At 38.4% G+C, this 23116-nt stretch overlaps 1 protein-coding gene across 3 annotated transcripts in view; it reads right to left on the bottom strand.

Moving 5' to 3' along the window:
* Positions 1-23116, bottom strand: part of Stac (SH3 and cysteine rich domain) — a 148500-nt gene that overhangs the window by 22229 nt on the left and 103155 nt on the right. For all 3 annotated transcript variants that reach the window (XM_046437451.2, XM_046437450.2, XM_046437449.2), the window contains exons 6-8: positions 20416-20494; positions 10202-10266; positions 8766-8854 (exon numbers count right to left, since the gene is read on the bottom strand). In XM_046437451.2, the coding sequence (XP_046293407.1) occupies positions 8766-8854; positions 10202-10266; positions 20416-20494 (233 nt within the window). The remainder of the gene's footprint in view (positions 1-8765; positions 8855-10201; positions 10267-20415; positions 20495-23116) is intronic.

Below are 23116 nucleotides of genomic sequence, written 5' to 3'. Positions count from 1 at the left end.
ATTTTAGAACTACTGCTTAAATTTTCACTGGACCCATTTCCAAATTTGCATTATCCCGGTCCAGATCTTTTACAATTTGGGCACATGAGTAGAAGGTAACCAGTATGAACTTTGCAGTATGAGTTTGTCTTACGTTGATATTTGTAAGACTCTTTGCAACTTTCCCAAGTCCATAGGCCAGCTAGAGTATTCAGCTGAAGGACCATTTGGAAGGAATTTGGTAAATGTTCTTGAACTGTCATGGATCACGCTCTCCAGAACCTAATTGAGAGAGGCATTTGAGTGAGCGGGAAGCTGCTAACCACATTAGTGACATTCGGGAAGATCTGGGTTTCTTGACATAGAGCAGCAGCAGAACATAATATGCATCAGAGACTTTCCTCAAATAGCCTTAATTGCATTTTGATGTCCTGGTGACTGTGAAGATTATTTTTAAATCAAATTGGTGCATTAGAATTACATTTAGCTTTAATTAAGTTGATGCATTTGCCAAGTAGTAATGTACTTAGAGAACGGGAACGAGACACCAATGGAGTGTTTTTCTGCCTTACTCTGTCTCAGGGGGCCTTACTTTCTTATTTTATGGAGGGTTTAGGAAACCTTGCAAGGTGAAGGACATTAGAATGTAAGTCATTGGCCAAAAACCAAACCCAGACCTGGGCACGGAGTATCAACAGAGAATCGGGAAACCTGCCTGAGTTCTGGTTTTGTGTCTGCCGCTGGCCCACTGCATATCTTTGGATCAGTCACAATTGTTCTCAAATCTGGCAGACAATCAGAATCCAGGACAGCATTTAACCATGCAAGTGGGGTTTAACTCTGTAGGTCTAGGTGGAGCCCAGGAATCTTGATTTTAGTAATATTTCCAGGAGATTCTTATGGCTTGTAGCTAGAGACTTTACCATGGTAACCAGAGTTTTCTCCTAGTCTTTGCTTTGGTAACCTCACAGTTTTGCTAAAAGAACTCAAGGGGATGCTGGGGGAAAAAACTGTGAAAGACTTTGCAATGGGCAGAAATATTACTGCTCTGGTGACCTGTCTAATGTACCCTTTTAGGTTAATTTCTCCTCTTCCAATGCCTTTATTTTACATCTCATGAGAACTATAGAAAACTGATAATAATGAAAATCATTCTTGTGCATAGAAATGCAAGTGAGTTGTGTCTGGTAGAATCTCATCAGTTATTATCCCATGAATGTTGACCAGTTTTGCATCTGCTTGTAAATCCACATCTGCATTCCTCATTGCCTGCAGATGTGTGATGCACTGAATTCTCCCTTGAACCAGGTGTGGCGTCTTACTGGTTCTTTCATCATTTAATTAGTTAAATAAAAATTTGACATGTGTTCATTTTAAATTTGCATGAGAATCATGATTTTATCTTAAGAATTTCTCCTTTAACAGAAGTGACATTTTATGAACACCCTACAGATCACAAGATTCCTGGCCTTAACCACACTACTGTAAAAAGTAATGTGAGCAACCTAGTGGGATAAATTAATATACTGCCTAAAACCACTGACTAAAGAAGAATTGAGACAGGATGGATAAAGGGTCAACATTTCACTTCATATTTCAAATTAGCTAGTGGAGAAAATTTTGAATATTATCAACATAAAGAAATAATAAATGTTTAAAGTGATATGCCAATTACCCTGATCAGATCAATGATGTTGTATACACTTATTGAAGTATCACAGGGCATCCGCCAAATACATACAATTATGTGTCAATTAAAAAAATAGGTCTAACTCCTTACAAAAAAAATTATTAACTTTTTCAGAAAGGAAATCTACCACAATTGACATAAGATGGAAATTGTGGGTCAGAGAGAGACTCCCTGGGTTCCAACTCTGAACTTCCACTTTCTATGTGTGAGATCTTAGGCTCAGTTCTCCCACCTTACCTCCCAAAAGATTAAGAACCATAAATTGTCTCGCTGGGAGATGAACTAAACAGCCAGGTGTCCATTCACTAAGCATCACCAAGTTCTAAGGCAGTCTTTCCAGAATCAAGACTGAAATGGAAATAGTTATCGAATAGACTCCTGCCCCTGCAATTGACTTCACCACCTTTTTCTGGAATGGGGTGTGCATTTGATTCTCATGTGGTACCTCTTAAAGTAATTCCTTGCTCTGAAGTTTAACCCACTGTTCCTTACCCTCTCCTCAAGGGAAAGGGGTTCACAGACACATTGACCTCTCTTCTTCTGGAAGCTCAGTGCTGATGTGGCCTTCTTGCAGAGCCTTCCCTGAGCCTCCAAGCCTGCTTCAATGCCCCTCTGGGCACCTATCACTCCTTACAATACCTCCCACTGGATTATAACTTCTTGTCCTCTGCTGCTCCTAACCCTGTGACCCCCTGGAGCTCTTTGAGAACGAATCCTGGAAACAGCCATACAAGGGTTAAAAACAATATTAAGTTGTGCTTTGAGAAAAGTGGGAAGGGTTGAATTCAGGCTATCATATCTCCAGAGGTTCTTGCAAATATTAGCTAAGGAGACCTGTGATTGCTTTCATTGACTCATTCATGGAAAATGAGAGGCTGCTTCCAAGAGTTTGGGGATTCATGAATCTAAAACCTTATTTGGGGTTTATACATTTTCCATGAACCCCCTTCCCCCAATTTAGGTGTTCTAACTTGCACTGAAGGGGCAATTAAGTTGTATCCTTTTTAGAATCTGCTAATATTGGGGAAGCAATTTCTGCTGTCAGCTCAATAAGCCTTCTTATCTTGTCCTTTTTCCCCATTATGAAAAATGGCCGTTATCATATAAATCTGGGAAGAACTAATAAAAATGAAAATGACTTAGATGTGGAAAGTTGAAATGGACTCTTAGGAATAGGCATCTTATGGCACTAAAATATGCATTTTAACCTTTCAATCCTCTATTTGCTCTCAATTGTTTCAGAATCCTTAAGATGCATTAAGCGTTTGTGTTTACTTGGAGTTATTTATATCTGCTAATTATTTACATGAAATATCAACACAGCAAAGGGATAGAAGTTTTCCTTGTTGTTTGAAAGACAAGGTGCCTTGGTGAGAATAAGAAGTCATGAATCTCTATTTTGCAGCCTTCTGAATCCCCAAACAGTGAGGATATTGGGACTAGTTACTTGCAAGCGCTGAAGGCAGGGTTTACTTTCACCATAAAGCTAAGCATGGGTTATCAAGCAGTGTCTAATGATGCTTGTGTGTTTGTGTGTGTGCATGTATGAATAAATGTGCGTTTGTGTATGTACAAGTATGTGAATATGTGTATGTATGTGAGGGTGTTGCTGAATTTGTGTGAATCAACTGTGATGGTGTGATTGGGAGAGTTTGTGCATATGTGAGTGCATTGTACACCTACACACCCAGATGGGCAGAAAAATGATTTGACTCAGTCGACGTGAATTCATGAGGCAGAGCATGACATCAGTGATGCCAGTGCCCATTGTGATGGGGTTCTCATCGATTATTATAATGGGATTCTCCGGTTTGTATTTCAAGTAGCATTTTAAAGAGCTTTGCTCATGAATTCAGGTGACAGTTCATAAAATGTAATTTTTAGGACTCTTCAGAAACTTGACAATAAGCCTTATAAAGGAAATTAAGCCTTAATTATCCATTACCTATCCAAGCCCATTATACCCCAATAGAGGGACTTGGGTGGCTTTTTAATATTCTCAGACCTGCATTCATTAACAATGGTCTGGAGACCCCATGAACAATGGCATTATATCTTAGGTGTCAGTGGTAAAACTGCATACCTATAGCACGTCATTCCAGTAACTGCAAGACCTACTCAGGATAGCATCAGGAATCACACAGCTTCCTTATTGCTGGACCAATTATATAAAGACTCCCTGGCTGTGCTGGAAGCCCAGAGAGGGTGTTTCACTGTTTCCTCTGCCAAGTCTTTAGGGAAGTGTAAATGAGTTTATTTAAAAGACTGTGAAATAAAGATATACTGAAAACATGAAAATTATGAAGAGAAGTTATCTAAAATATACTGTGCATCTCATTTCATCCTGGGCATGAAAGCCCACATTTTATTTATATGATCTTGTTTAACACTCAGTCTCCTAGGAAGGAGAACATAGGGCTCTGAGAGATTAAGATTGGCTCAAATTAATGCAAATACTAAGTATCAGAACTGGAAACCAGAGCCAGCCTATTTGACTCCCAGACATTGCCTTTCCCTGCCCCACCACCTTGCTATCTCCTACTCTAGCCTGTGATGGTGGAAAGAATAAATCACCATGATCAGCTCCAAAGGTTGGGGTGGGTAATGGTGCCCCAACAGTAAATAAATTTATGACTTTTATTTGGCACTGAAACTATAAAAAAGCAGACGGTGGGAAGCCTCTCTTGTGTATAGCACTTGGAGATTAAGTATGGACCTCAGCACTTTAAAGAGGGGCATTCACTGCCCTAAGAATTGGGGAGTAGCAACTGGCTCTACCTCTCCCACCCCAACTCTGAGTGCTTCAGTGAAGGCTCAGCAGGACATCTTCCTGATTGCCTTCAACCCTTTGATATTTATTGATGGGCCATGGGTCCTTTGGGTCTCCCCTTCCACAATTTCTTCTTGACTCATAATATTCACTGGGCTTAAAGACTGTCTCCTCCAGGAAACAGATCCTGGCTAATGCTTCTTTCTAGCTTGCTTTGCATCTCCATTAATGGTCCATTATATTACCATGGATTCTATTTGCCTGCTAATTGTCCAGCATGAGTTCTGATCACTTCCATAATGCTTATTCACTCATCAAATATTTACTATCAGCTAGGTTTCAAGAACAAACCATGCTCCATGTTTTTTAAGGGTTAGTAATTACAGAATTGTTCTCATGGAGTTTACAGGAGAGAGAGAGATTACCCAAATAATTTCAGAAATATAGAAATACAAGTGGGAGATAAGTGCTTTGAATGAAAAAAAAAGTAGTGTCATAAAAGTAGGTTATAGAGGAAACTAATTCGGTTTGAGTGTATCAGGAAGGGATGTACCAACGAAGTGAACTCTGAGCTGTGATCTAGCGGGTGGATAATAGTCAAGGGGCACAGTGTGTAGGTGTGTGTTTGATGGAGGAGATGGTGGGTAGATACAAAGATGCAGGAAGGTAGAAGACTGAGGAAGAAAAGTTCCTTGGCAGGTGGTAGTGTTCTCCTTTTGAGGAAGGGAAAAAAGAAAAGGAGAGAGTGAATGAGACTGAGAGGTCACCAGGGATGAGACTGGAGGTCTGGAAGTCCTGTAATATTCTGTTTTTATGCAGAGGCAATGGGAGGATTTCGGAGAGTTTGGAACAAATACATGAGTGTCCTCAGTAGCCCTTGTTACCTCCTTTTTACAGGTCAGGAAGCAGAGGCTCAAATGACTTGTGTAACTTTTCCAGGTCTCATGGGTGACTACACAGCTGAGCAGGTGGCTTAACTAGGACTTCAACCCAGGCCAAGTGATGCCAACTCTTTCTATCTTCAAACATTCAATGAACCCATGCTGCCATATTCTCTGCCCCTACTGCCCCAAGTTCTTAATTCTGAAAAGAAAGCATCTACTTTTTTGGAGAATTAAACAGAACTGGTTGGAATTAACATTTTTAATGTTAATTAAAAGACAGAGGTTGTTATCTGAATCACCCCCATCCTGTAAATGTTCAGAAAGTCAGATCATATGCCCTATTGTTTGAAAGAGGAGGGGTAGTAGTCTGAATCCACTCTGTTCAAAGTTTAGATGAAACTTTAAACTGCATACTATTGCCTAAGAGTACTTTCCACCCCAAAGGCATGGTGGGTGGTTGGGGGAAGGCAAGACTGGAAACAGAGACCAGCTAGAATCTTCTACAGTAATCCAGGTGAGAGGTGAAGGTGGGGATGGATACTGTAAATTTTAGGCAGGGGTCAAGTAGAAATGGCACATCAAATACATTGGGAACATGAGGTATAGAGATGCCTCCCTGACTGGATTGTGACCTGGGCACATGGTGACATCATTTGCCCTCGGGAACATGTTTGCAGGAGGGAGGGTATAGCTGCTCTGTTCTATCCATTGCTGGGCAGGTGAGTCTAGAGGTCTGTGGAGAGGTCTGGACCCTTGGCCTTTGGTAGAAAGAACTTCCCTTATTATTGGGAAAATTTATAATGAGGGATTTATGCTGGTTGGCTTTGCCATCTAGGTCTTCTTTGCCCTCTAGTTCAGACTCTATCATTTCCTGTACTCTCATCGCCCTTTTTTTTTTCTCCTGAGAACCAGATCCAGCATGCTCCCCCAGATCAGAATGCAGGTGGATAAGACTGGTATTTTATTGAAAGGATTTTCCCCCCATATGGTTTGAGGAGGAAAAAGATAATTCACAAAGCCCCAGTTCATTCAAGGAATTATACCAAATCCCTAAAGCATTGCCTTACACATTCTAAATCAAGTTCCTGGCTTTTAAAATGGGAACCTGTAATCTCAAGGAAAAAAAAAGTGTGATTTATCCCTCCAATCTTGCAGTGCATGCAATGTAGACATTTCACTCCTGGGAATGAATAGTCCTGTTTGCCTCGAAGCAGTCTGTAAATGTTTGAGTCGTGACCAGACAACTTGACTTTTAATGGCCTGCAACCAACTAAAATAAGCACACAAAGTTATGACCACCACTAGGAAGCCAGACATTCCTTGGTATCCCCAGTAACTTTCTGTATTTTTCTGGAATTGCTTTTTTAAATCTGATGACTTCAGAATAATCTTCTATTATAAAACAGTGGGACCGGTACAACAGAGAGTTGTTAAATTTTAGACACCCAAATGAGAATCTTGAGGAGCACTCAATATGCTCTACTTATTACAAAGCAAATATATGTCACTCTTGTGTCCATCTGCAGGTAGTAAGTGGTGGACCATTGGCGTAGCAAGGCACCATCTCAGTAGAATCCTAGGACGCTCCGCTCCAACTCATGGTCTTGTCATATGCCTGATGAATAGGGTGCACTTGATACATGCCATCCCTTCCTCCTGCCCTGATGATGTCAGAACTGGTGGGGTAGTGTTTACAACTCCAGCCACGGAGCAACATGGGAATTTTACCCAATGATGAAGGAAATGCAGATACATAAGAACTTAATAGTCTGAACAGAACTAAGGAGTCAGTACTGTACTCTGTTCTGGAAAGGCTGGAGAACCACTTGGAAGCTGACTTCAAACTATAACTGAGGCAGGTGTGAGCCAGGAGAAGTTGCCGGACTGAGGCAGGATATATCAATCAGCTACTGAGTCTCACTGGTTGCTGTACCCACCATGAGGGCAGCTGAGCTGCAGAGCCTTGATGGCATAGGGGACCTAGAAAATAGGGTCTAATTGGTGTCCTTCAGTGACTCTCTTCTAATTTTACAGGGGCTTTGGAAAAAATGGGAGATGGGCAGGGGACCATATGACACGGGCTTGAAGGGGTGGAATGTCAGCTAGCTCAGGGGAGAGGCCAGGATTTCTGTGGCCATCTAAAGAGAGTGATGGGTGAGTGTTAACCTGGCCTGCATGGTATTTGGACAAGCAGAGTCCGCCCCCAAATGAAAGTGTTCCCCATTGCTCTGGCAATTGGGTAGTTTTTAAGTACTAATTGATCTTTCTTTTTTAAAAAATTTTTTCCCCTTTTTTGAGAAGAGGGAAGAATGAATCTCCAGGGCCTCACTTGACTAGAAAAGCAGCCGCTTCTATCCTGCTCTCATGTATGAGAACACAGAAGCCTTCTCCTGAGATGACTCATGGTTTAGTGTCATGAATGAAGGAAAGGAACAATGCCTTTTCCTTGAGATAGGCCAGTGAAAAGGCCCCATTATAAAAATTGCAATAACCACTGGGTGTTTATGATGATTAGGCAATGTGGTATGTGCTTTTTTGACTTCAGCCTCACAACTCCCTTAAGAGGTTGAGGCCATTATTAATCTTTTATAAATAAAGAAATCAGAGTAATAAAATCTTTATAAATTGCTTAAGGTCAAGTAATAAGTAGGATGTGAGCCCCACACTGACTCTAGATGGACCACCTCTGAAACACCAGGAACCTCAAGGTTTGGTGGGGAGAAAGGTTCAGTGTTTGTCAAGGTCACAGTAGTCACCTTACCTTCCCAAGTGTGGCAGTGATCATGAAGTGTATGGGTCCCAATTGACTAATAGCTTTCAATTTGATTCTCTCACCAATTAATTTGTGGATTAAATGCATTTGTTTTGATTCACTATTAGACTCCAGTGGATGTCCAATGCTTTTAATGCTTAACTATCCTTAAAACTCTCATTAGTGTTTCTGTTGAACATATAAGAAAACAATGCTTCTCAAAGTATGGTCCCTGGACTGGCAGCACCATGCAGACTAGTTAGAAATGCAAATTCTCCAGCTCCACCTAAGGCCTGCTGAGTCAGAACTTCTGGGAATGGGACCCAGCATCTATGTGTTATAGCCCTGCAGATCACTGGATGCATGCTAACATTTAAGAATCACTGCTGGGTGCAGTGGTGCAAGCCTGTAATCCCAGCAGCTCAGGAAGCTGAGTTAGGAAGATCGTGGGTTCAAAGCCAGCCTCAGCAAATGTGAGATGCTAAGCAACTCAGTGAAACCCTGTCTCTAAATTAAAACACAATAGGACTGGGGATGTGGCTCAATGGTTAAGCACCCCTGAGTTCAATCCCTGGTACCAAAATAAATAAATAAATAAATAAAAGAATTACTGCACCAAAGCGATTATATTTTTCACAGGGAAAAACATTAAAACATGAACTTTAAATACTTCTCAAAAAATGTTTTTACCTCATTTCCAAGTCTTCATTTTCTTGTGGTACAAATTTGTACAAGGCAACGTAGGTGTTCATCTGTAATGGGTCTTTGGAAAGAGGTCCCTGAAAGAGAAAAGAAAGAAGAGCAAGAGAAGGAAGGAGGAAGAATTGGAGAGAGGAGAGAAAGAAAACAGGACATAGAGGCGTTATGACACAGTAATATCACTGTACGGATCTTAGGTGCTAAAACAGGGAGCCATTATTAATGACTTTCTCTCAGCCTTAGGTTTATTTTTAATTCTGTTTAACGGAGGAAGATTTTATAAAAAAGTTTGAAAACAATTATTTGGAACTCATTGTCAGAAATACTACACTTTTCCTTGATACAGTTGTATGATTGTCTTCTTTGATACAGTTGTTCATGAAAAATGTCCCAGGGTTGGTCCCAGGAATGGGAGGGAATATTCTCTCTAAAGAAAGAGGGACCTGTGAGCAGTAACTAACAACTCTCACTTGCTAAAACAGACATTCTATCAGTTAGTTGAGAGCTACTGTTTAGTGTATCAAAGGGAACCAGGTTTATTCATCTGGTAATTAGCTCATTGATTTTGAGGAAAAAGCATAGATTTTGGCATCAGTTTATATTAGGTACCACCCTCTACTGGTTATGAAATCTTGCAATAATCCTAATAAAAGTACCATTTTGATAGTTTACTATGTGCCAGGCATAATGGGATATGCATTAGCACAACTGACCTTCACAGAATTGTTAGGCAGTTAGCACAACTGACCTTCACAGAATTGTTAGGTAGATTTTCTTATAGTCTGCAATTTAGAGAGTATATGAGACTTCTATGTGTCACATACATATTAGCTATTATTACTAACCAAATTTTAATGCTATAGAGGCATTTATATTTTATAAAGACAAGTTAAAGTCATATATTGTGGTGTATAATTACATACTACATTTGAACATAAATAATAAATATGTACTGTATATTATATAATAACATGAAAATTTCACACAACTATATGTTCCCTTTTTACCTATGATTTGGTTTGCTATTTAAAGCTCAGTTTTCTTATATCACATTATCCTACTTTATTATAATTATATACATACATATGAATAAGCATATAAAATATAATAATTGTTTATATACTATGAAGTATAGTCATAGTTCTATAATTTACACATCATGTACTATATGTCAACATACATAACATATATGACAGAAACAAAAGATACAACACAACACTTATCCTGTTTCCCTCTTATTCACTGTGATATTTCTATTTAATCCATACTACTATCCTATGGCACATTATGCTACATTGTGCTATTTTATACTTTAAAAATGCTATCCTGGGACCCACTAAGTGGATTTCATGACCCACTTGGGTGGTGACCTGCAGTTTGATCTAAGTGCTCTTGTCTGATCTGTCTTCTGTGCCTTCCATAAATACCTGGTGGTTTATGTTCTTTGCTTGGTCTTTGAAATCGTCAGTGCCATTTTCTGGATACGTAAACACTGAAGGAGACAAGAGAAAGCAGGTGCTTTATGAATCCAGTCACCATATTTGGGAACCATGCCTGAAGGATATTGGTTTATTTATTCCATGCACCATAGCGTCTACTTCACTACTCACTGTCTTTTCCTCATCCTTAGTGATCCAGCTTTCATGTTTCATGTTCTCTTCTGTGAAACACCCCCTGACTCCCCACACAGCATTCTGCAGCACCTTCTCTGCACTCCCACAACCTGTGTGCACACCTGGCTAGCACGTTTCCTTGCATTGCTGGGCAACCAAGTTTTCAGAAAACTTGGAACTGTTTGGTAGTGTTCTTCTGAGGAGCAGAAACTGTGTCTTTGATCTTTGTTGGATATATCAAATCACTTGTTAATGGGATGGTGGGTGGGATAGCATCTGACTATTTGCATTTTTAACTACCTTTTCTAAATATCAGATTCTTTGTATTAAATATCTTTATTCTAGTCCCTTAATGACATCTATATTCTATTTTACAGATTAAAGCTTTAGTTTTAAACTTCAAATTATTTCCTTGATCTCTGACTTTCAACACATGGGACTATTATTTGGTTTTTCTTTACTGTAGTCTTGGAATGTATACTTCTCTTCCTTTACAATTGAATAGTTACTGTGTTTGATTTTGATAGAGAATATGCCTTCTCATAACAGAGAGGTGTTTCCACTGTCCATATACAGAGCTGTGGGAGATTCCTGATGGAGGCAGGGGGCTCTGCCTTAGTTAGTTTGATCCGCCAAATCTACCTCAGAGACCAGCAGTGTGGCCAGATGTGTCTTCCTTAAAAATATGGCAAATGTTTCCAAATGTATACAACAGAATTGCACAGTCTAAATGTACCACTTGGATGACTTGACGTTTAAAATAACACATCACTGCTTTATTCTTCTCTTTATTTCCCTTCAGATCATAAAGAAAATATCAGTAGAAAGAGCGAAGCACATGGTGGAAAGCTCTAAACCTATTTCATAAGTGCATTGACAATTTTTACTGTCCTTAAAATAGATTCAACAACAGTGAAGTGGAAAACACTCGTCAGAACAAGAGCCCCTGTAAAAGTCCTGAAGTTTATTAAATATCTATTCTACTCAGTTTATAGCTCCAGAGTTTATGGATGCAATTCCAGTGTGCCTAAGAAGCCCATATGCAGTCATACGCACTCTGGTTTGTTGTACCTGGAAGATCAGCTCAATTCCAGGGACTCTGTCAGCCTCAGTGCTAGACAGCTCAGCTTGGTGCTTAAAAAGTTTAAAAAAGAGCCGAGTCCAGCAATACCTTTTACTGGTATTCTGTGATTACCTGAAATCCGGCTGCAAGTACTTGATTCTATACATATAAAACTAGATTCTTCTAAAATAATATTAATTTTTTTTTTATAGAAACATGGAAAGAAAATCTTCCTAGAAAATTCTGGTCTGAGGCTTAAAAGGTGAAGTACATCATGTGTATACATGATGTTCAATGATTTTGCAATATTATAATTTCATATTTTTTACTTTTTAAATTAAATATCCACCTGGTCCTCTGGTTCAATTTGGACCATTTTTGTGAACTGTGCTGAAAATTGTTTGAAGTGACCTTAAATGTGTTTTCAGATACATGGCTGCAAGCAGAATGGGAAGGTTGCAAAATGATTTTCAAAATCTATTCCTCTGAGCCATTTCTAAGATTTTGATTTGAGGAGAGAAAAGTCTGGTAAACTGTTTAACTAAAATGAATCTCATATACCCTTTATTTTTGGTGCTTTAAATTCCTCTATGGAAAATGACTTGGTTATTCATTTCACCCATGACAAGTATTCAAAGAACATGTCCACCAGGCAGGTGGGTTTTCTAATATTACAGAAACAAAATGAATCTTAGCTTTGGCTTCATCCCCAAAGGACTTTTTTTCCTCTTCCATATTCTCTCTTCCTCTTTTGCTTTCTAGGCCTAGGAAGCCCCTGCCCACCACTGTTTTCTGCAATGATTATTTTGCTTTTCTTTTTAGACCTGGTAATGCAGCAAGTTATATTACTGAATTATCTGACATTGACCCACATTTTGGTCCTTTGAATAAATCAAACTTTGTTATTATGCAAAACCCTTTAAAAAAAAACATTACTGGATGAAGCTTACTAGGATTTTTGCTTTAGATCTCTGCATCTATATTCAGGAGGGAAACTGGCCAGTGATTTTCCTATCTCCGTCCTTGTTTGGTTTTGGAGTCAGTATTGTAAGAGCCTCATAAACCAAGTTAGAGAATGCTGCTGCCCTTTCTCCTTGCTGCTTTTTGGTCCTCTGAAGTAGCTTATGTAATGTGGAAATTGTCTATTCTTTAAGTGTTTGGGAGAATTTACTTATGAAATTATCTGGGCCTGGTGTTTTTATTGTACAAAAATTTAAATACTAATTCTGTTTCTATAAGGAGTAGAAACACATTTTCTATTTGAGTCAGGCTTCAGTCATTGATATCTTTCTTTTTTTAAGTTAATTTTTTATTTGTTTTAATTAGTTATACATGACAGTAGAATGCATTTATGCACTTGGATATGTCATTACATAAATGGGGTATAAATTTTTCATTTTTCTGATTGTACATGTTGTAGAATCACATTGGTCACGCAGTCATATATGTACATGAGGCTATAATGTCTGTTTCATTCTACTCTCCTTCCTATCCCCAGATCCCCTCCCCTCCCTTTACTCTCCTCTACCTAATCTAAAGTAAAGCTCTTCTTCCCTAGCCCCCACCTTTATTGTGAATTAGCATCCTCATCTCAGAGAAAACATTCAGCCTTTGGTTTTTTTGGGGATTGGCTTATTTCGCTTAGCATGATATTCTCCAAATCCATTCTTTTTGATGTCAGCCGGTTTAGAAAACGTTTTGAATTTTATTGGTATGATTCTGGTTATGACATTCTTTGATTTTCTTTTTCATCTGTGTTATGTTCCCCTTTTTACTATTGCTTTATGTTTCTGTTACCTAAAAATTGTTACAGATGGTAAGTTTTATTATTTAAAAAAACACTCAGGATTCATCGATCTTTGTTTGCAATTTAATAATTTCCTCTCTTTTTTCTGCCTTTTGAGGGGTTTATTCTATTTCATTTTTTAACTTCTTCAAGTATGATACTCAAATTATTATCCTTTAGACTTTCTTACTTTTTAATAAAATTGTTTAAAGCTAAGTACTTTAGTCACAACTTTAATGCTATCCCACAAATTACGATATATAGTGTTTGGGTCATTCCTTAATTTCAAATATATTCCAATTTTCATCATGAGTTCCTTTGGACACATGAACTTCTGAAAAGTGTGTTTTAATTTAGCAAAAATTATTGGTTTTCCTGGTTATCTCTTTGAGTATTGATTTTATCTTGTTTGTATTGTGGATAAAAAATGTGCTCTCTATAATATCTAGTGACTTGAAATTTGTGAGGCTTGTTTTGTGGCCTTGCAGGTAATATGTTTTTATTATTGTCCCATGTGTTCTTAAAAAGGATGTAAATCCTGCACTCTTTAGATGGAGTGTCCTTTTGAAGTTCATTAGATGAGGCTTGTCAAGTGTGTTGTCAAATCTCTCCATCCATACAGAATCATTTTGTCTATCTGGCTTGCCAATGAGTGAGAGGCATTAATATTCTCTGATAATAAGAACACCGATTTTCCTAATAATTCTCCTTGAGTTTCTATCATTTTGAGGCTGTGCATTAAGTAGAGAATATAGAAGTTGAAAATTTTTATATTGTGATGAAATGAACATGACCATGAAATAATGCTTTTTATCCTTAGTAACTGTTTCTTTGGTTTCAAAGTTCACCTTCCCCCATATATTAAATATCTACATGAGTTTTTTGTTTATTTGTTTAATATATGCCTGTGATTAACAATTTACCCTCACCAGTTTCTGTACAAAAAAGGTAATTTATTTTGCCTGTATTTTTCTTGTTTATTCCCCTGGGAACTTTAACAATTATTTTACTTTCCAACTTTCCACTTTTTAAAGTTTTAGATATTTATTGATAGTGTACAGGTCACTTAAAACTTTGGTCTGAAAAACTTATTGGGTTGATTTTGATCACTGGTAAACTTGAATTACTTCCTAAATATTTATTTTACATCTTCTATATGTCCTAAATTTTCTATGCTCTTTCTTCTATACACCTCCCCCCCCTCTTCCCACCCCTTCTTTTGAATTGATTGGCTTTCTTTTCTCCTCATTATTCAATTTTGTTAACTTTCTATTTTAATATACTTTTTATTATTTTAGTAGTTGTCTTGAAACTTTTATGACATGAATTCAAACAAAATCTAAAGTGAAATAGCTCAATCTCCTCCTGAATGAGAAGAGGATCTTTGAATACACATTTTCAATTTAAATATGAATTTTTTTTATATCCAAAATGTGCTTATTGGGATATTTTCACACTCATCTGGATTCAGACTGCTTTTAGTGCTGCTTCCTCCTGAAGGAACATCCTTCTGTAAGTCTTGCATTTCCTCCTTTAGGCTGGCAGTGGATAGTGAATATTTTTAATAATGTTTAGCAACTTTTAAAACAATATTTTTTTAAGGTAGCTACTGTTTGTCTAGAATTAACCACAGGTTTACCATTTTCTTTGCTCTTCATTTCTTCTTGCTACTGAGTGTTTGTATTGAGTTATTTATTTGTGATTCTGGGTAAAAGTCACTTTTCTTTCAGCATATTGAGGGTGTGTCACCCTACTGTTATTTAGCACCTAGTATGGTTTGTTAGGAGAACCTGCCAGTTTACTTTCATTCCTTTGTTTGTAATACATCTTTCAACCTGTATATAATGTTTTCTTTTGTCTGTTCTTAATGTTGTCTTTTGTCTTTGAATTTCTAAAGTTTCACTGAGATGTGGTTAGGCATAGATTTCTGGTTCATGGAAAGATGTTTAATAATTCTGGAAAATTTTCAGTATTTTCTTGAATACTTCCTTAATTCTATTCTCTTTCTATATACTTTTAATATGTCAATTAGATACATGTTAAAATTTTCTCACTCACCTTCTACATCTCTTTTGCTCTCATAGAAACTCCACTGCTTTGTTTCCCTGGATATAACCTAATTTATTTGGCTCTATATTTCAGGGTGCTGATTCTCTCTTTAGCTATGTCTAATATGCTATTAACTTTATCAATCACATTTCTACTTTAAAAACTTCTAGAGCGTCTACTTAGTTTCTATTCAAATTTTCCTATTAATTTTGATAGTCTAATGTTCCTTTATTACATTTTTCTAGTTCACTTAAAATAGCTATATGTTTCTTTATTTGATAATTTCAACATATACAATCTCTTGAGAGTCTGATAATAAAATTGTTTTTTTCCTGATAATTCTCACCAGTGGTGGCTCATTTTCTCATGTTTGGTAATTTTTTTTTGTTAGTTTATTTTCTTTGGAAGTTTACTGTGGGAAGTTTTTGAGGTATATAGAAGAAAAAGCATAGAAAATTTGGGACATATAGAAGATGCAAAATAAAATATTTAGGAAGTAATTCAAATTTACCAGTGATTGACGAAGTCAATTGCAACCCAATAAAAGACCAAGTTTTTCAGACCAAATTTTTAAATGACCTGTATACTATCAATAAATATCTAAAACTTAAGAAAGTGGAAAGCTCGAAAGTAAAATAATTTTTTAAAGTTCCCATGGGAATAAACAAGAAAAATAAACAAGAAAATAAACAAGAAAAGTACAGGCAAAATAAATTACTTTTCATGTACATGTGGGTTTAAATTCTCTTCTTCCAGAGAGAGCTTACATTTACCTCAGCTAAATACATGGAGACAGTACTGCTTTTGGCATTTTAAGGTAAAGTAAACAAGAATTTCATATTGTTTTACTTTGCATATATTGGTAGTATAGATTCAGTCCCTAAAACCCAAGTAGGAAGAACTTGTTGTTCGCTTTCTTCCTTCCTTATTTTCTCCCTCCCTCCCTTCTTCCCTCCCTTTCCCTTCCTCTCTCCCTCCCATCCCCCATCCTCCTTCCCTCTGTTTCTCTTTCTTCCCCTATTTCCCTTCTTCTTTTTTCTTCTTCTTCTCCTTCTCCACCTGAGTTCAGGCTGATACACATATTCCTCTGGAAGGCATTCTTTTTTGCTAGTGACAGGAAGGATGCCTTTTGTGGTGTCAGCATTTTTCCAAGGGGCCTCTCTTCCATCCTGTTACCCTGCACACTACCCAGTTTTCTTCCTCATCGTTCATATGGGGGGTCTTTTATTATCTACACCGAAGGCTCCAGGTATGTGCAGAGTAAATATTGGCCTTCACCTGCTTATATCTCTGAGTTCATCTAGATCCATGTTTTCTTGTCACTTCTAGACTCTAAGGAATTGTCTTATTTTGTTGTCAGCTCTCTCAGTGCATTATCTAGAAATTTCTTTAAATTTTTTTTCCTCAACAGTTTTAGGAGTGCTAAACAGGGAAAAAAAATCATCTGAGTATCCAACCTTCCATATTGCTGGAAAGAGAATCTTCTGTACTTTTAAAGAGATCATTACCTGATCTGGAGACTAAGTGTATTGTAGAAATATACCATAAATATTTACATCTGCAATTTAGGAATTGCTCACTGGAGGGGGACAAGAACCAGAGGTTATCTGTCCACTGAGCCACTAAAATATTCTGGGAGAGAAGGGTGACAACTTTGAGATATAGAGCCTATGAATGCTTAAAACAAGAATAAATTTTCCACTTCTGAGCTTGCCTTTTCTCTTTCTGAGCAAAACTTCTTTGCTTAAGTGCAAAGTGAGGTAATATTGGTTTTGTAATATCCTCAAATGGATGTGATTAACCCAGTCCTTTTTGAAGAAAATTTCTAGGAATTTGTATTGCTTATGTCCTGCTCTCTCTGTTTCTCTTCCAGGAAAACTGGGATCACATACAGTCATACTGAAATGCAATTATTGAAGGCAGCCAGTAAAACTATTATTTGGCTTTTCAAGCTGAGACAGGCAGCCCAGATATTTCTTCTTTGCTTATTACTTTATTATTAGTGGAGTTTCTAACAGTTAAGCCAAAGATGAAGACCAACAAATTTTCCACTCTATGTCTATAATGCATTCAGGAATAGTGTTGAAAATAATAACTGAAAACACTCAATCCTACCCAAGAAAATTTTTAAGAGAGGAAAACAGAGATTGCACTCTTAGAAGTAAAGACATTAGGATGAATTATATATGCTTCTAAGGTACTTCAGAGATCTGGAGGAAATAACACCTGTGAGAAATATTTTTTTAGGTCATAAATGAAACATGTAATGCAGAACCATTTGTCATTGGCTTCGCAGATACCACTTCTAGAAAGCCAGTCCCTCTTGCCATGACTGATGGGACCCTGGGGAAACTACATGAGCTGGGGATGTCCTCCAGTTGTTTCTCAAACTACATTGATAGGGAATTAAAATCAGTCAAAGGAAAATATTTTGAAGCAAACTGCTACATAATTAATCCCCCTAGCTTCCAAGGGGATATTGTAAAGAAAGCTATTGCTGATCAAAGGAATATTTAATTGCTCTCCAAAGCTTTTAGAAAGTTTGTATTTTACAAAATTCTTTCAACTGATCTCTTTGAATAAGGCTATGAAATTGCCCCTTAACATAGAAGGGATGGAAAACAATCAACTGTGTTTTTGAGTGTTACTCTGCAGCTTAGTTTTCTTTTCTGTGTGTGTGTGTGTGTGTGTGTGTGTGTGTGTGTGTGTGTGTGAGATATTGGAGGAGAGGGAGTTAGATTAAAAGACCTGTAATCCTACTTCTCAAACTTTAATGACCATATGAACCACAGATCTATATGCAAATTCTGATTCAGCAGGTCTGGATGACTATAGGTCTGCATTTCTAAAATTCTTCTAAGAGGTACCCTGTCTGCTGGCCCAGGAACCATTCTTGGTCTAAGTTGAATCTCTGACCCTTCATGACCTCATGATGACTTTTTTTAATAGCAACTATGCTTCATATTGATGATTTCTAAGTGTAGCTCTTCATACTATAAAATTTCCTTAAGACCACCTTTGGAGAGAAATCCTCAGGGTAAATAGAGGATTTAACTATCATGTAAAATATATAGAGCCAGACCTGGGTAGCATAGGCAGATTTAAATGGTGGGCATTTGCTGGGCATAAGTCTGAGAAGCTGCAGAGAGGATTTCTTGACAGATTTGATATGAGTGAGAGGAAATGAAAGTCAAACCTAATATCAAAAACTCTGGCCTGATGGATGGGTTGATAGAGTTCCTATTTACTGAGCAGAGACGATTGTGGAAAGAGCCCATTTGGGTGGCTGGGTGGGAGCATCAAGAGTCAAGTTTGCAAATGTCACAGCTTTAAGGTGCTATTCCACATCCAGAGGGCCATGATCAGTAGGCTATCAGGATCTGGAGGCAGCAGGAAAGCCTAATGCTGAAGATGAAATTTGGCATCCTCACCATTACAGATGGTATTTACATTTGTTAATTCACTCAAAGATCACAGTGATCCTATGGATTTGGCATTACCATTATTTTCATTTCAGAGTAGGGGTGATTGAGGAGGAGAAAGGCTAGGTCACTACTTCAAGGTCACACAATTATTAAGTGCAGTGCTTTGCCTCCAGAGCAAGGATGCACCAAGGACCTAATATCCAGTGGGTAGTGAGAAGGACATCCGTGGTGTTGGTGGGAAGAGCATCAGGGGAAGAATGAAGGCACTTGGACTGAGTGGATGACCAGACTTGAAGTCTGAACATGCACGTCTGGTTTATATAGAAGTTTCTGGTGTGTTAGTTGCTCAGACACTGAATGCTGGGGTTACTAACCAAATTATATTGCTGGACCTGCAATGCCAGATGGACTGGGGCTAGGCTGATCCTGCAGTTAGTACTGCCTGCTGTGAGGTTCCCCTGGCAGCCAACACCCTCTAATGTGTCTCTCTAATGGCACTGCTAAGTGCTCAACCAATGTTTGCATCCATCTAAAGTAGTGTTTTCCCCATGTAATGCTAAAGAATCCTCACCCTAGCAGTGAGCTTTAGCAGATGTGTGTGGGCTTGGCAAGCCCAGGGTGAGTGCTGATGCTTATTTAGGAAGGAGAGTCATGGGGGTAGCTAAGCACATAGTGCTTTATGGGACCCACACAGACAGAGTCCTAACTAGAGAAGAGACATAAATGAATTCCCAGAGCTAAGGCTGTGGAAGCAATATCTCCTAAGATGCTGCTGCCAAAGCAGCTAAGCAGTATTGATTGCAAAACTTCTGCCTGCAGACTAGAAAAGGCGGGGTGACTAGTCATGTGGAACATCTACCCAAGGCAGCACAGCTCCATTCTCGGCAGACAGGGACTGAAGCCTGGAGGAGCTCACTCTGCCACAAAAATGCTCTCAACACAGGTCAGGACCTGTAGCCTCCCTAGCCTGTGAGCAACCTGAGGACAGGTTTTATGACTGCTGTATTTTTGCTGGTGATTATAAATGCTTCACAAACATTTTTCAATAAATGAGTGAAGGTTAAATGGTAGTGGATGTCAAAAATGGCTTGCAGAGAATGTAATGTAAGGGTCTGGCTGTGTGTTTTTAATCTTTGTTTAAGAGATTTTTTTTCATGATTTTAATGAAAAATACTATGTATGTGGCATTTAATGAATGTTTTAGAAATTATTGTAACAAGGGCTTAAGCTATTAGAGGATTACATAATATTGATTAAGAATGTTTGGATTGTATGATTCATTTTTTTAGTTTTAGTCATCTCTGCTAGGTAGCAGCTGTGTGTGAGGAGCAAGCTCCCCTCGCTGATGCCTCTCCCTCACCTGTTTCAGGTACTTTGGATGTAGTGCAAAGTAGTTGCTCAGTAGTATAGTTTTCTAATAGAATCTATGACAGGGGAGTAAATAACACAGTTACAGAAAGGTCTGGAAGTGACTCCTGAGCCTCACTATGGCTAAGCCCCTAAGGTAGGAGAATTCAAGGAGATGTCAGAATCAAGCGTCTGAAATTGACCAGGAACTATGCCCCGTTTCCTTCCAGAATACTGATATTAGATTTTCCAGATTGGATTCTAGATCTAGCAGAGAAAGAGAGGGGACTGGAAATGGACTCTACCTGAATCCTGACTAATGTGTTCCCATTTGTGCTGGGACATTTATGTCACTTACCACTGTTGCTGCGTTTCCTTAGGTCATACCCGTCTCCTGGCCCATCAGTTTCTTCAGGAACCTCCACAAGGTCTGAAGTCTTGAAGGAAAGAGGAAACAGCACAGAATGAGCAATGTTATATCAGTGGGCCAACTGAGCAGTGGTTTTCATGTCAGTAGAAAAGCTAAGGTGGAATTTGCACAATGCCTGAGAAAATAATTATTGTTGTTGTTGTTGTTTTTTTTCTGATGGCTAACTTCAGAAAGGCTGTATGTCCCCTCTTGGTCCTTAAGTGCCTCCCTTCAGGCTCAGGCTTGGCCTTGGTAGGTGCCCAATGAATGCTGGATGAGCTTCTTCCCAGGAAGAGACAGCAGAGAGAAATCAGAATTCCTGCCCATATCCTGTCACTTAAAAAAATCTCAATGAAACTATAACTCTTTGTGTGGGTGAGCTTTAAATACTAATTATAGAGAACCAGATGCACTATTGAAGGATGACTACTTAGGTAGGAATAAAGTGCTATTTACATTGCTGCCAAAATCAATTATTTTTGTAATGTTTATTCTTCCTTTTTTTTAAAGAAGAGAAGGCATAGTCATTCTTCCATCTAGGTTTCAGAAATAATAAAGACAGCAACAATGGCATTCCAATTAGTTAATGGTTCTTGATTACTTACCATGTGCTGTTTTTAAGAATTTTGCATGTATCATCTCATTTATTCTTTACAATAATCCTATGAGAGATTCAGGTAGAAATCTGCATCCCAGAAACAGTGATTTTCCTAGAGGTCCCACAACTAATAAATAGTGGGACGTGGGGGAGTGGGCCCATCCAATGATATGTTGGCTGCATGGGCTGGTGAGAGCCTTCAGGGTTATCACATTGTCATATCAGGCTGGTCATGGTCATGGGAACTGGCATATGTTACAATTCAGGATCAACTCTAACCTGGTTGGTTAAACATTCACCAGCACACCACTTATGGCCACTTTTACATGATCAGATATCCTATCTCCTTTCTACCTCTTCCAAGAGGATGAGAAAATCACATTCTAAAAAATAAATTGTTTACATGTTATTGGAGTGGAACAAGATAAGTTCACCTTCCTACTTTCCTCATCAGCTCTAGAGTGCTTGAGAACCATCCTCCAAGACAGATTTTTGTTTTTTTGGTACCAGAGATTGAACACAGGAATGCTTATCCCCTGAGCCATATCTGCAGCTGTTTTTATTTTTTATTTTGAGACAGGGTCTTGCTAAGTTGCTTAGCAAGGCCTCACTCAAGACAGATTTTTGTTACAGTTTAGCTTGAAGATTTTTTTCCCCAGAGAGTTTACTTTCATGACACATCAGAAGGAAACAAAAGAAAACACAAGGGGGGAAAAAGAAACCTAACAACCCAGCACAAGGTCCTCATCATTCATACCCTGCTCTTTTTGAGGCTTATGATTTCTACACACAAATGCTTTACAGGGAATTTCATTTATTTCAATTTAATCTTATGAAACTGAGATTATTCACAAACTAACCAGAATATATTTTTTAAAGTTACTTCAAAAAAAAAAACAAAGCCTCCCCAAAGCCATCAGGCTTTTTATATTCTAGAACATTCTTTGAAAACATAACGATTTGGAAAACCATCAGGCAGTGACTTCTGGACAATGTAGAACAAATGCCTCCTCAGCCCTGGAAGAAAATAAACCTGCAGAACAAAGCTTTGCTATGTGAGAATGAGTTAGCTTTAGGACATAACAGCATTAAAGAATGGCAAGGGGCTGAAGTTCATTATCACTTGACCCTGCAGGAAGGAAGCAAAATCATTTTAAAGTACCAATCAATTGTCTCTGTTTTCTTCTACAGAGGCAAGTTGGTCTCTGGGAAAAGAGTGAGGTGACAGATACTCAAGTACAATTTGATTTTTCTTTGTCTCCCTGTGGTTTTCAGAACAATGCCTTCAATAAGCAAAACTCCAACAAATATTTACTGATGGAATCAGTACTAGAATAACTGGACAGTGAGGAATGACACCCTATTGACACAATCAGAAACTGTGCTTTTTGCTCCTAAAATCAGTTTACAGGGTCCAAATGTTGTTAGAAACAAAGGTATTTTAGAGATGAAAGCGAACTGAGCATCCTTCAGTTATTCCTCTGATGGTTCTCCTGCTTCTTACAGTTAGCCAAAAATGGAGGCTAAAATGTTCATTGCAAACTATGGAATGTGTCTAAGGATGTCTCTTTGTCATATGATCAGCAAAGCTAAGGACTGCAGGAGCAGTCAGCCACCTACTCTTTATATGGATAGTTCAAGGTCATCTCTGGGGAGCCTCTTCTCCACCCTTGCCTCACCTTGGCCTTCTGTTTACCTTTTCTCCAATGCTGGTCTCATATAAGAGTGGGAAATGCTTATGTTGGAGTGGAATGAGGATATATTGGCTCTCATCAGAGACGTGAGAGAATGCAAGTCTGGTCAAAATGCAGGTCAAAGTGGAAAGAAGTCTCTTCACTCTGATCAGTTTTATTTGGGCTTTTCTTTTGGCTTGCTAGGTGGTAGCTACAAAAAGTCTTGACTTGTAAGGGACAATGGGTGAAGGGGTATGGGCTGCAAACCAGCTCTATGTGGCTCTGGGGGAAGCCACTCATTGGCAGCGCAGGTCCTTCTCATTCCCTTGAGAAAGGTGTGATGTGGTAGATAGGATCTGGCAGAGGGTTATCATCCTTT

Source organism: Marmota monax, unplaced genomic scaffold, assembly GCF_021218885.2.
Source record: "Marmota monax isolate L192 unplaced genomic scaffold, Marmota_monax_Labrador192_F-V1.1 WCK01_AAM20220418_F8-fsc00021, whole genome shotgun sequence".
Taxonomy (NCBI): Eukaryota; Metazoa; Chordata; class Mammalia; order Rodentia; family Sciuridae; genus Marmota; species Marmota monax.
Note: the sequence above shows the minus strand (reverse complement) of the source record. Positions and strands in the feature narration are given on the sequence as shown.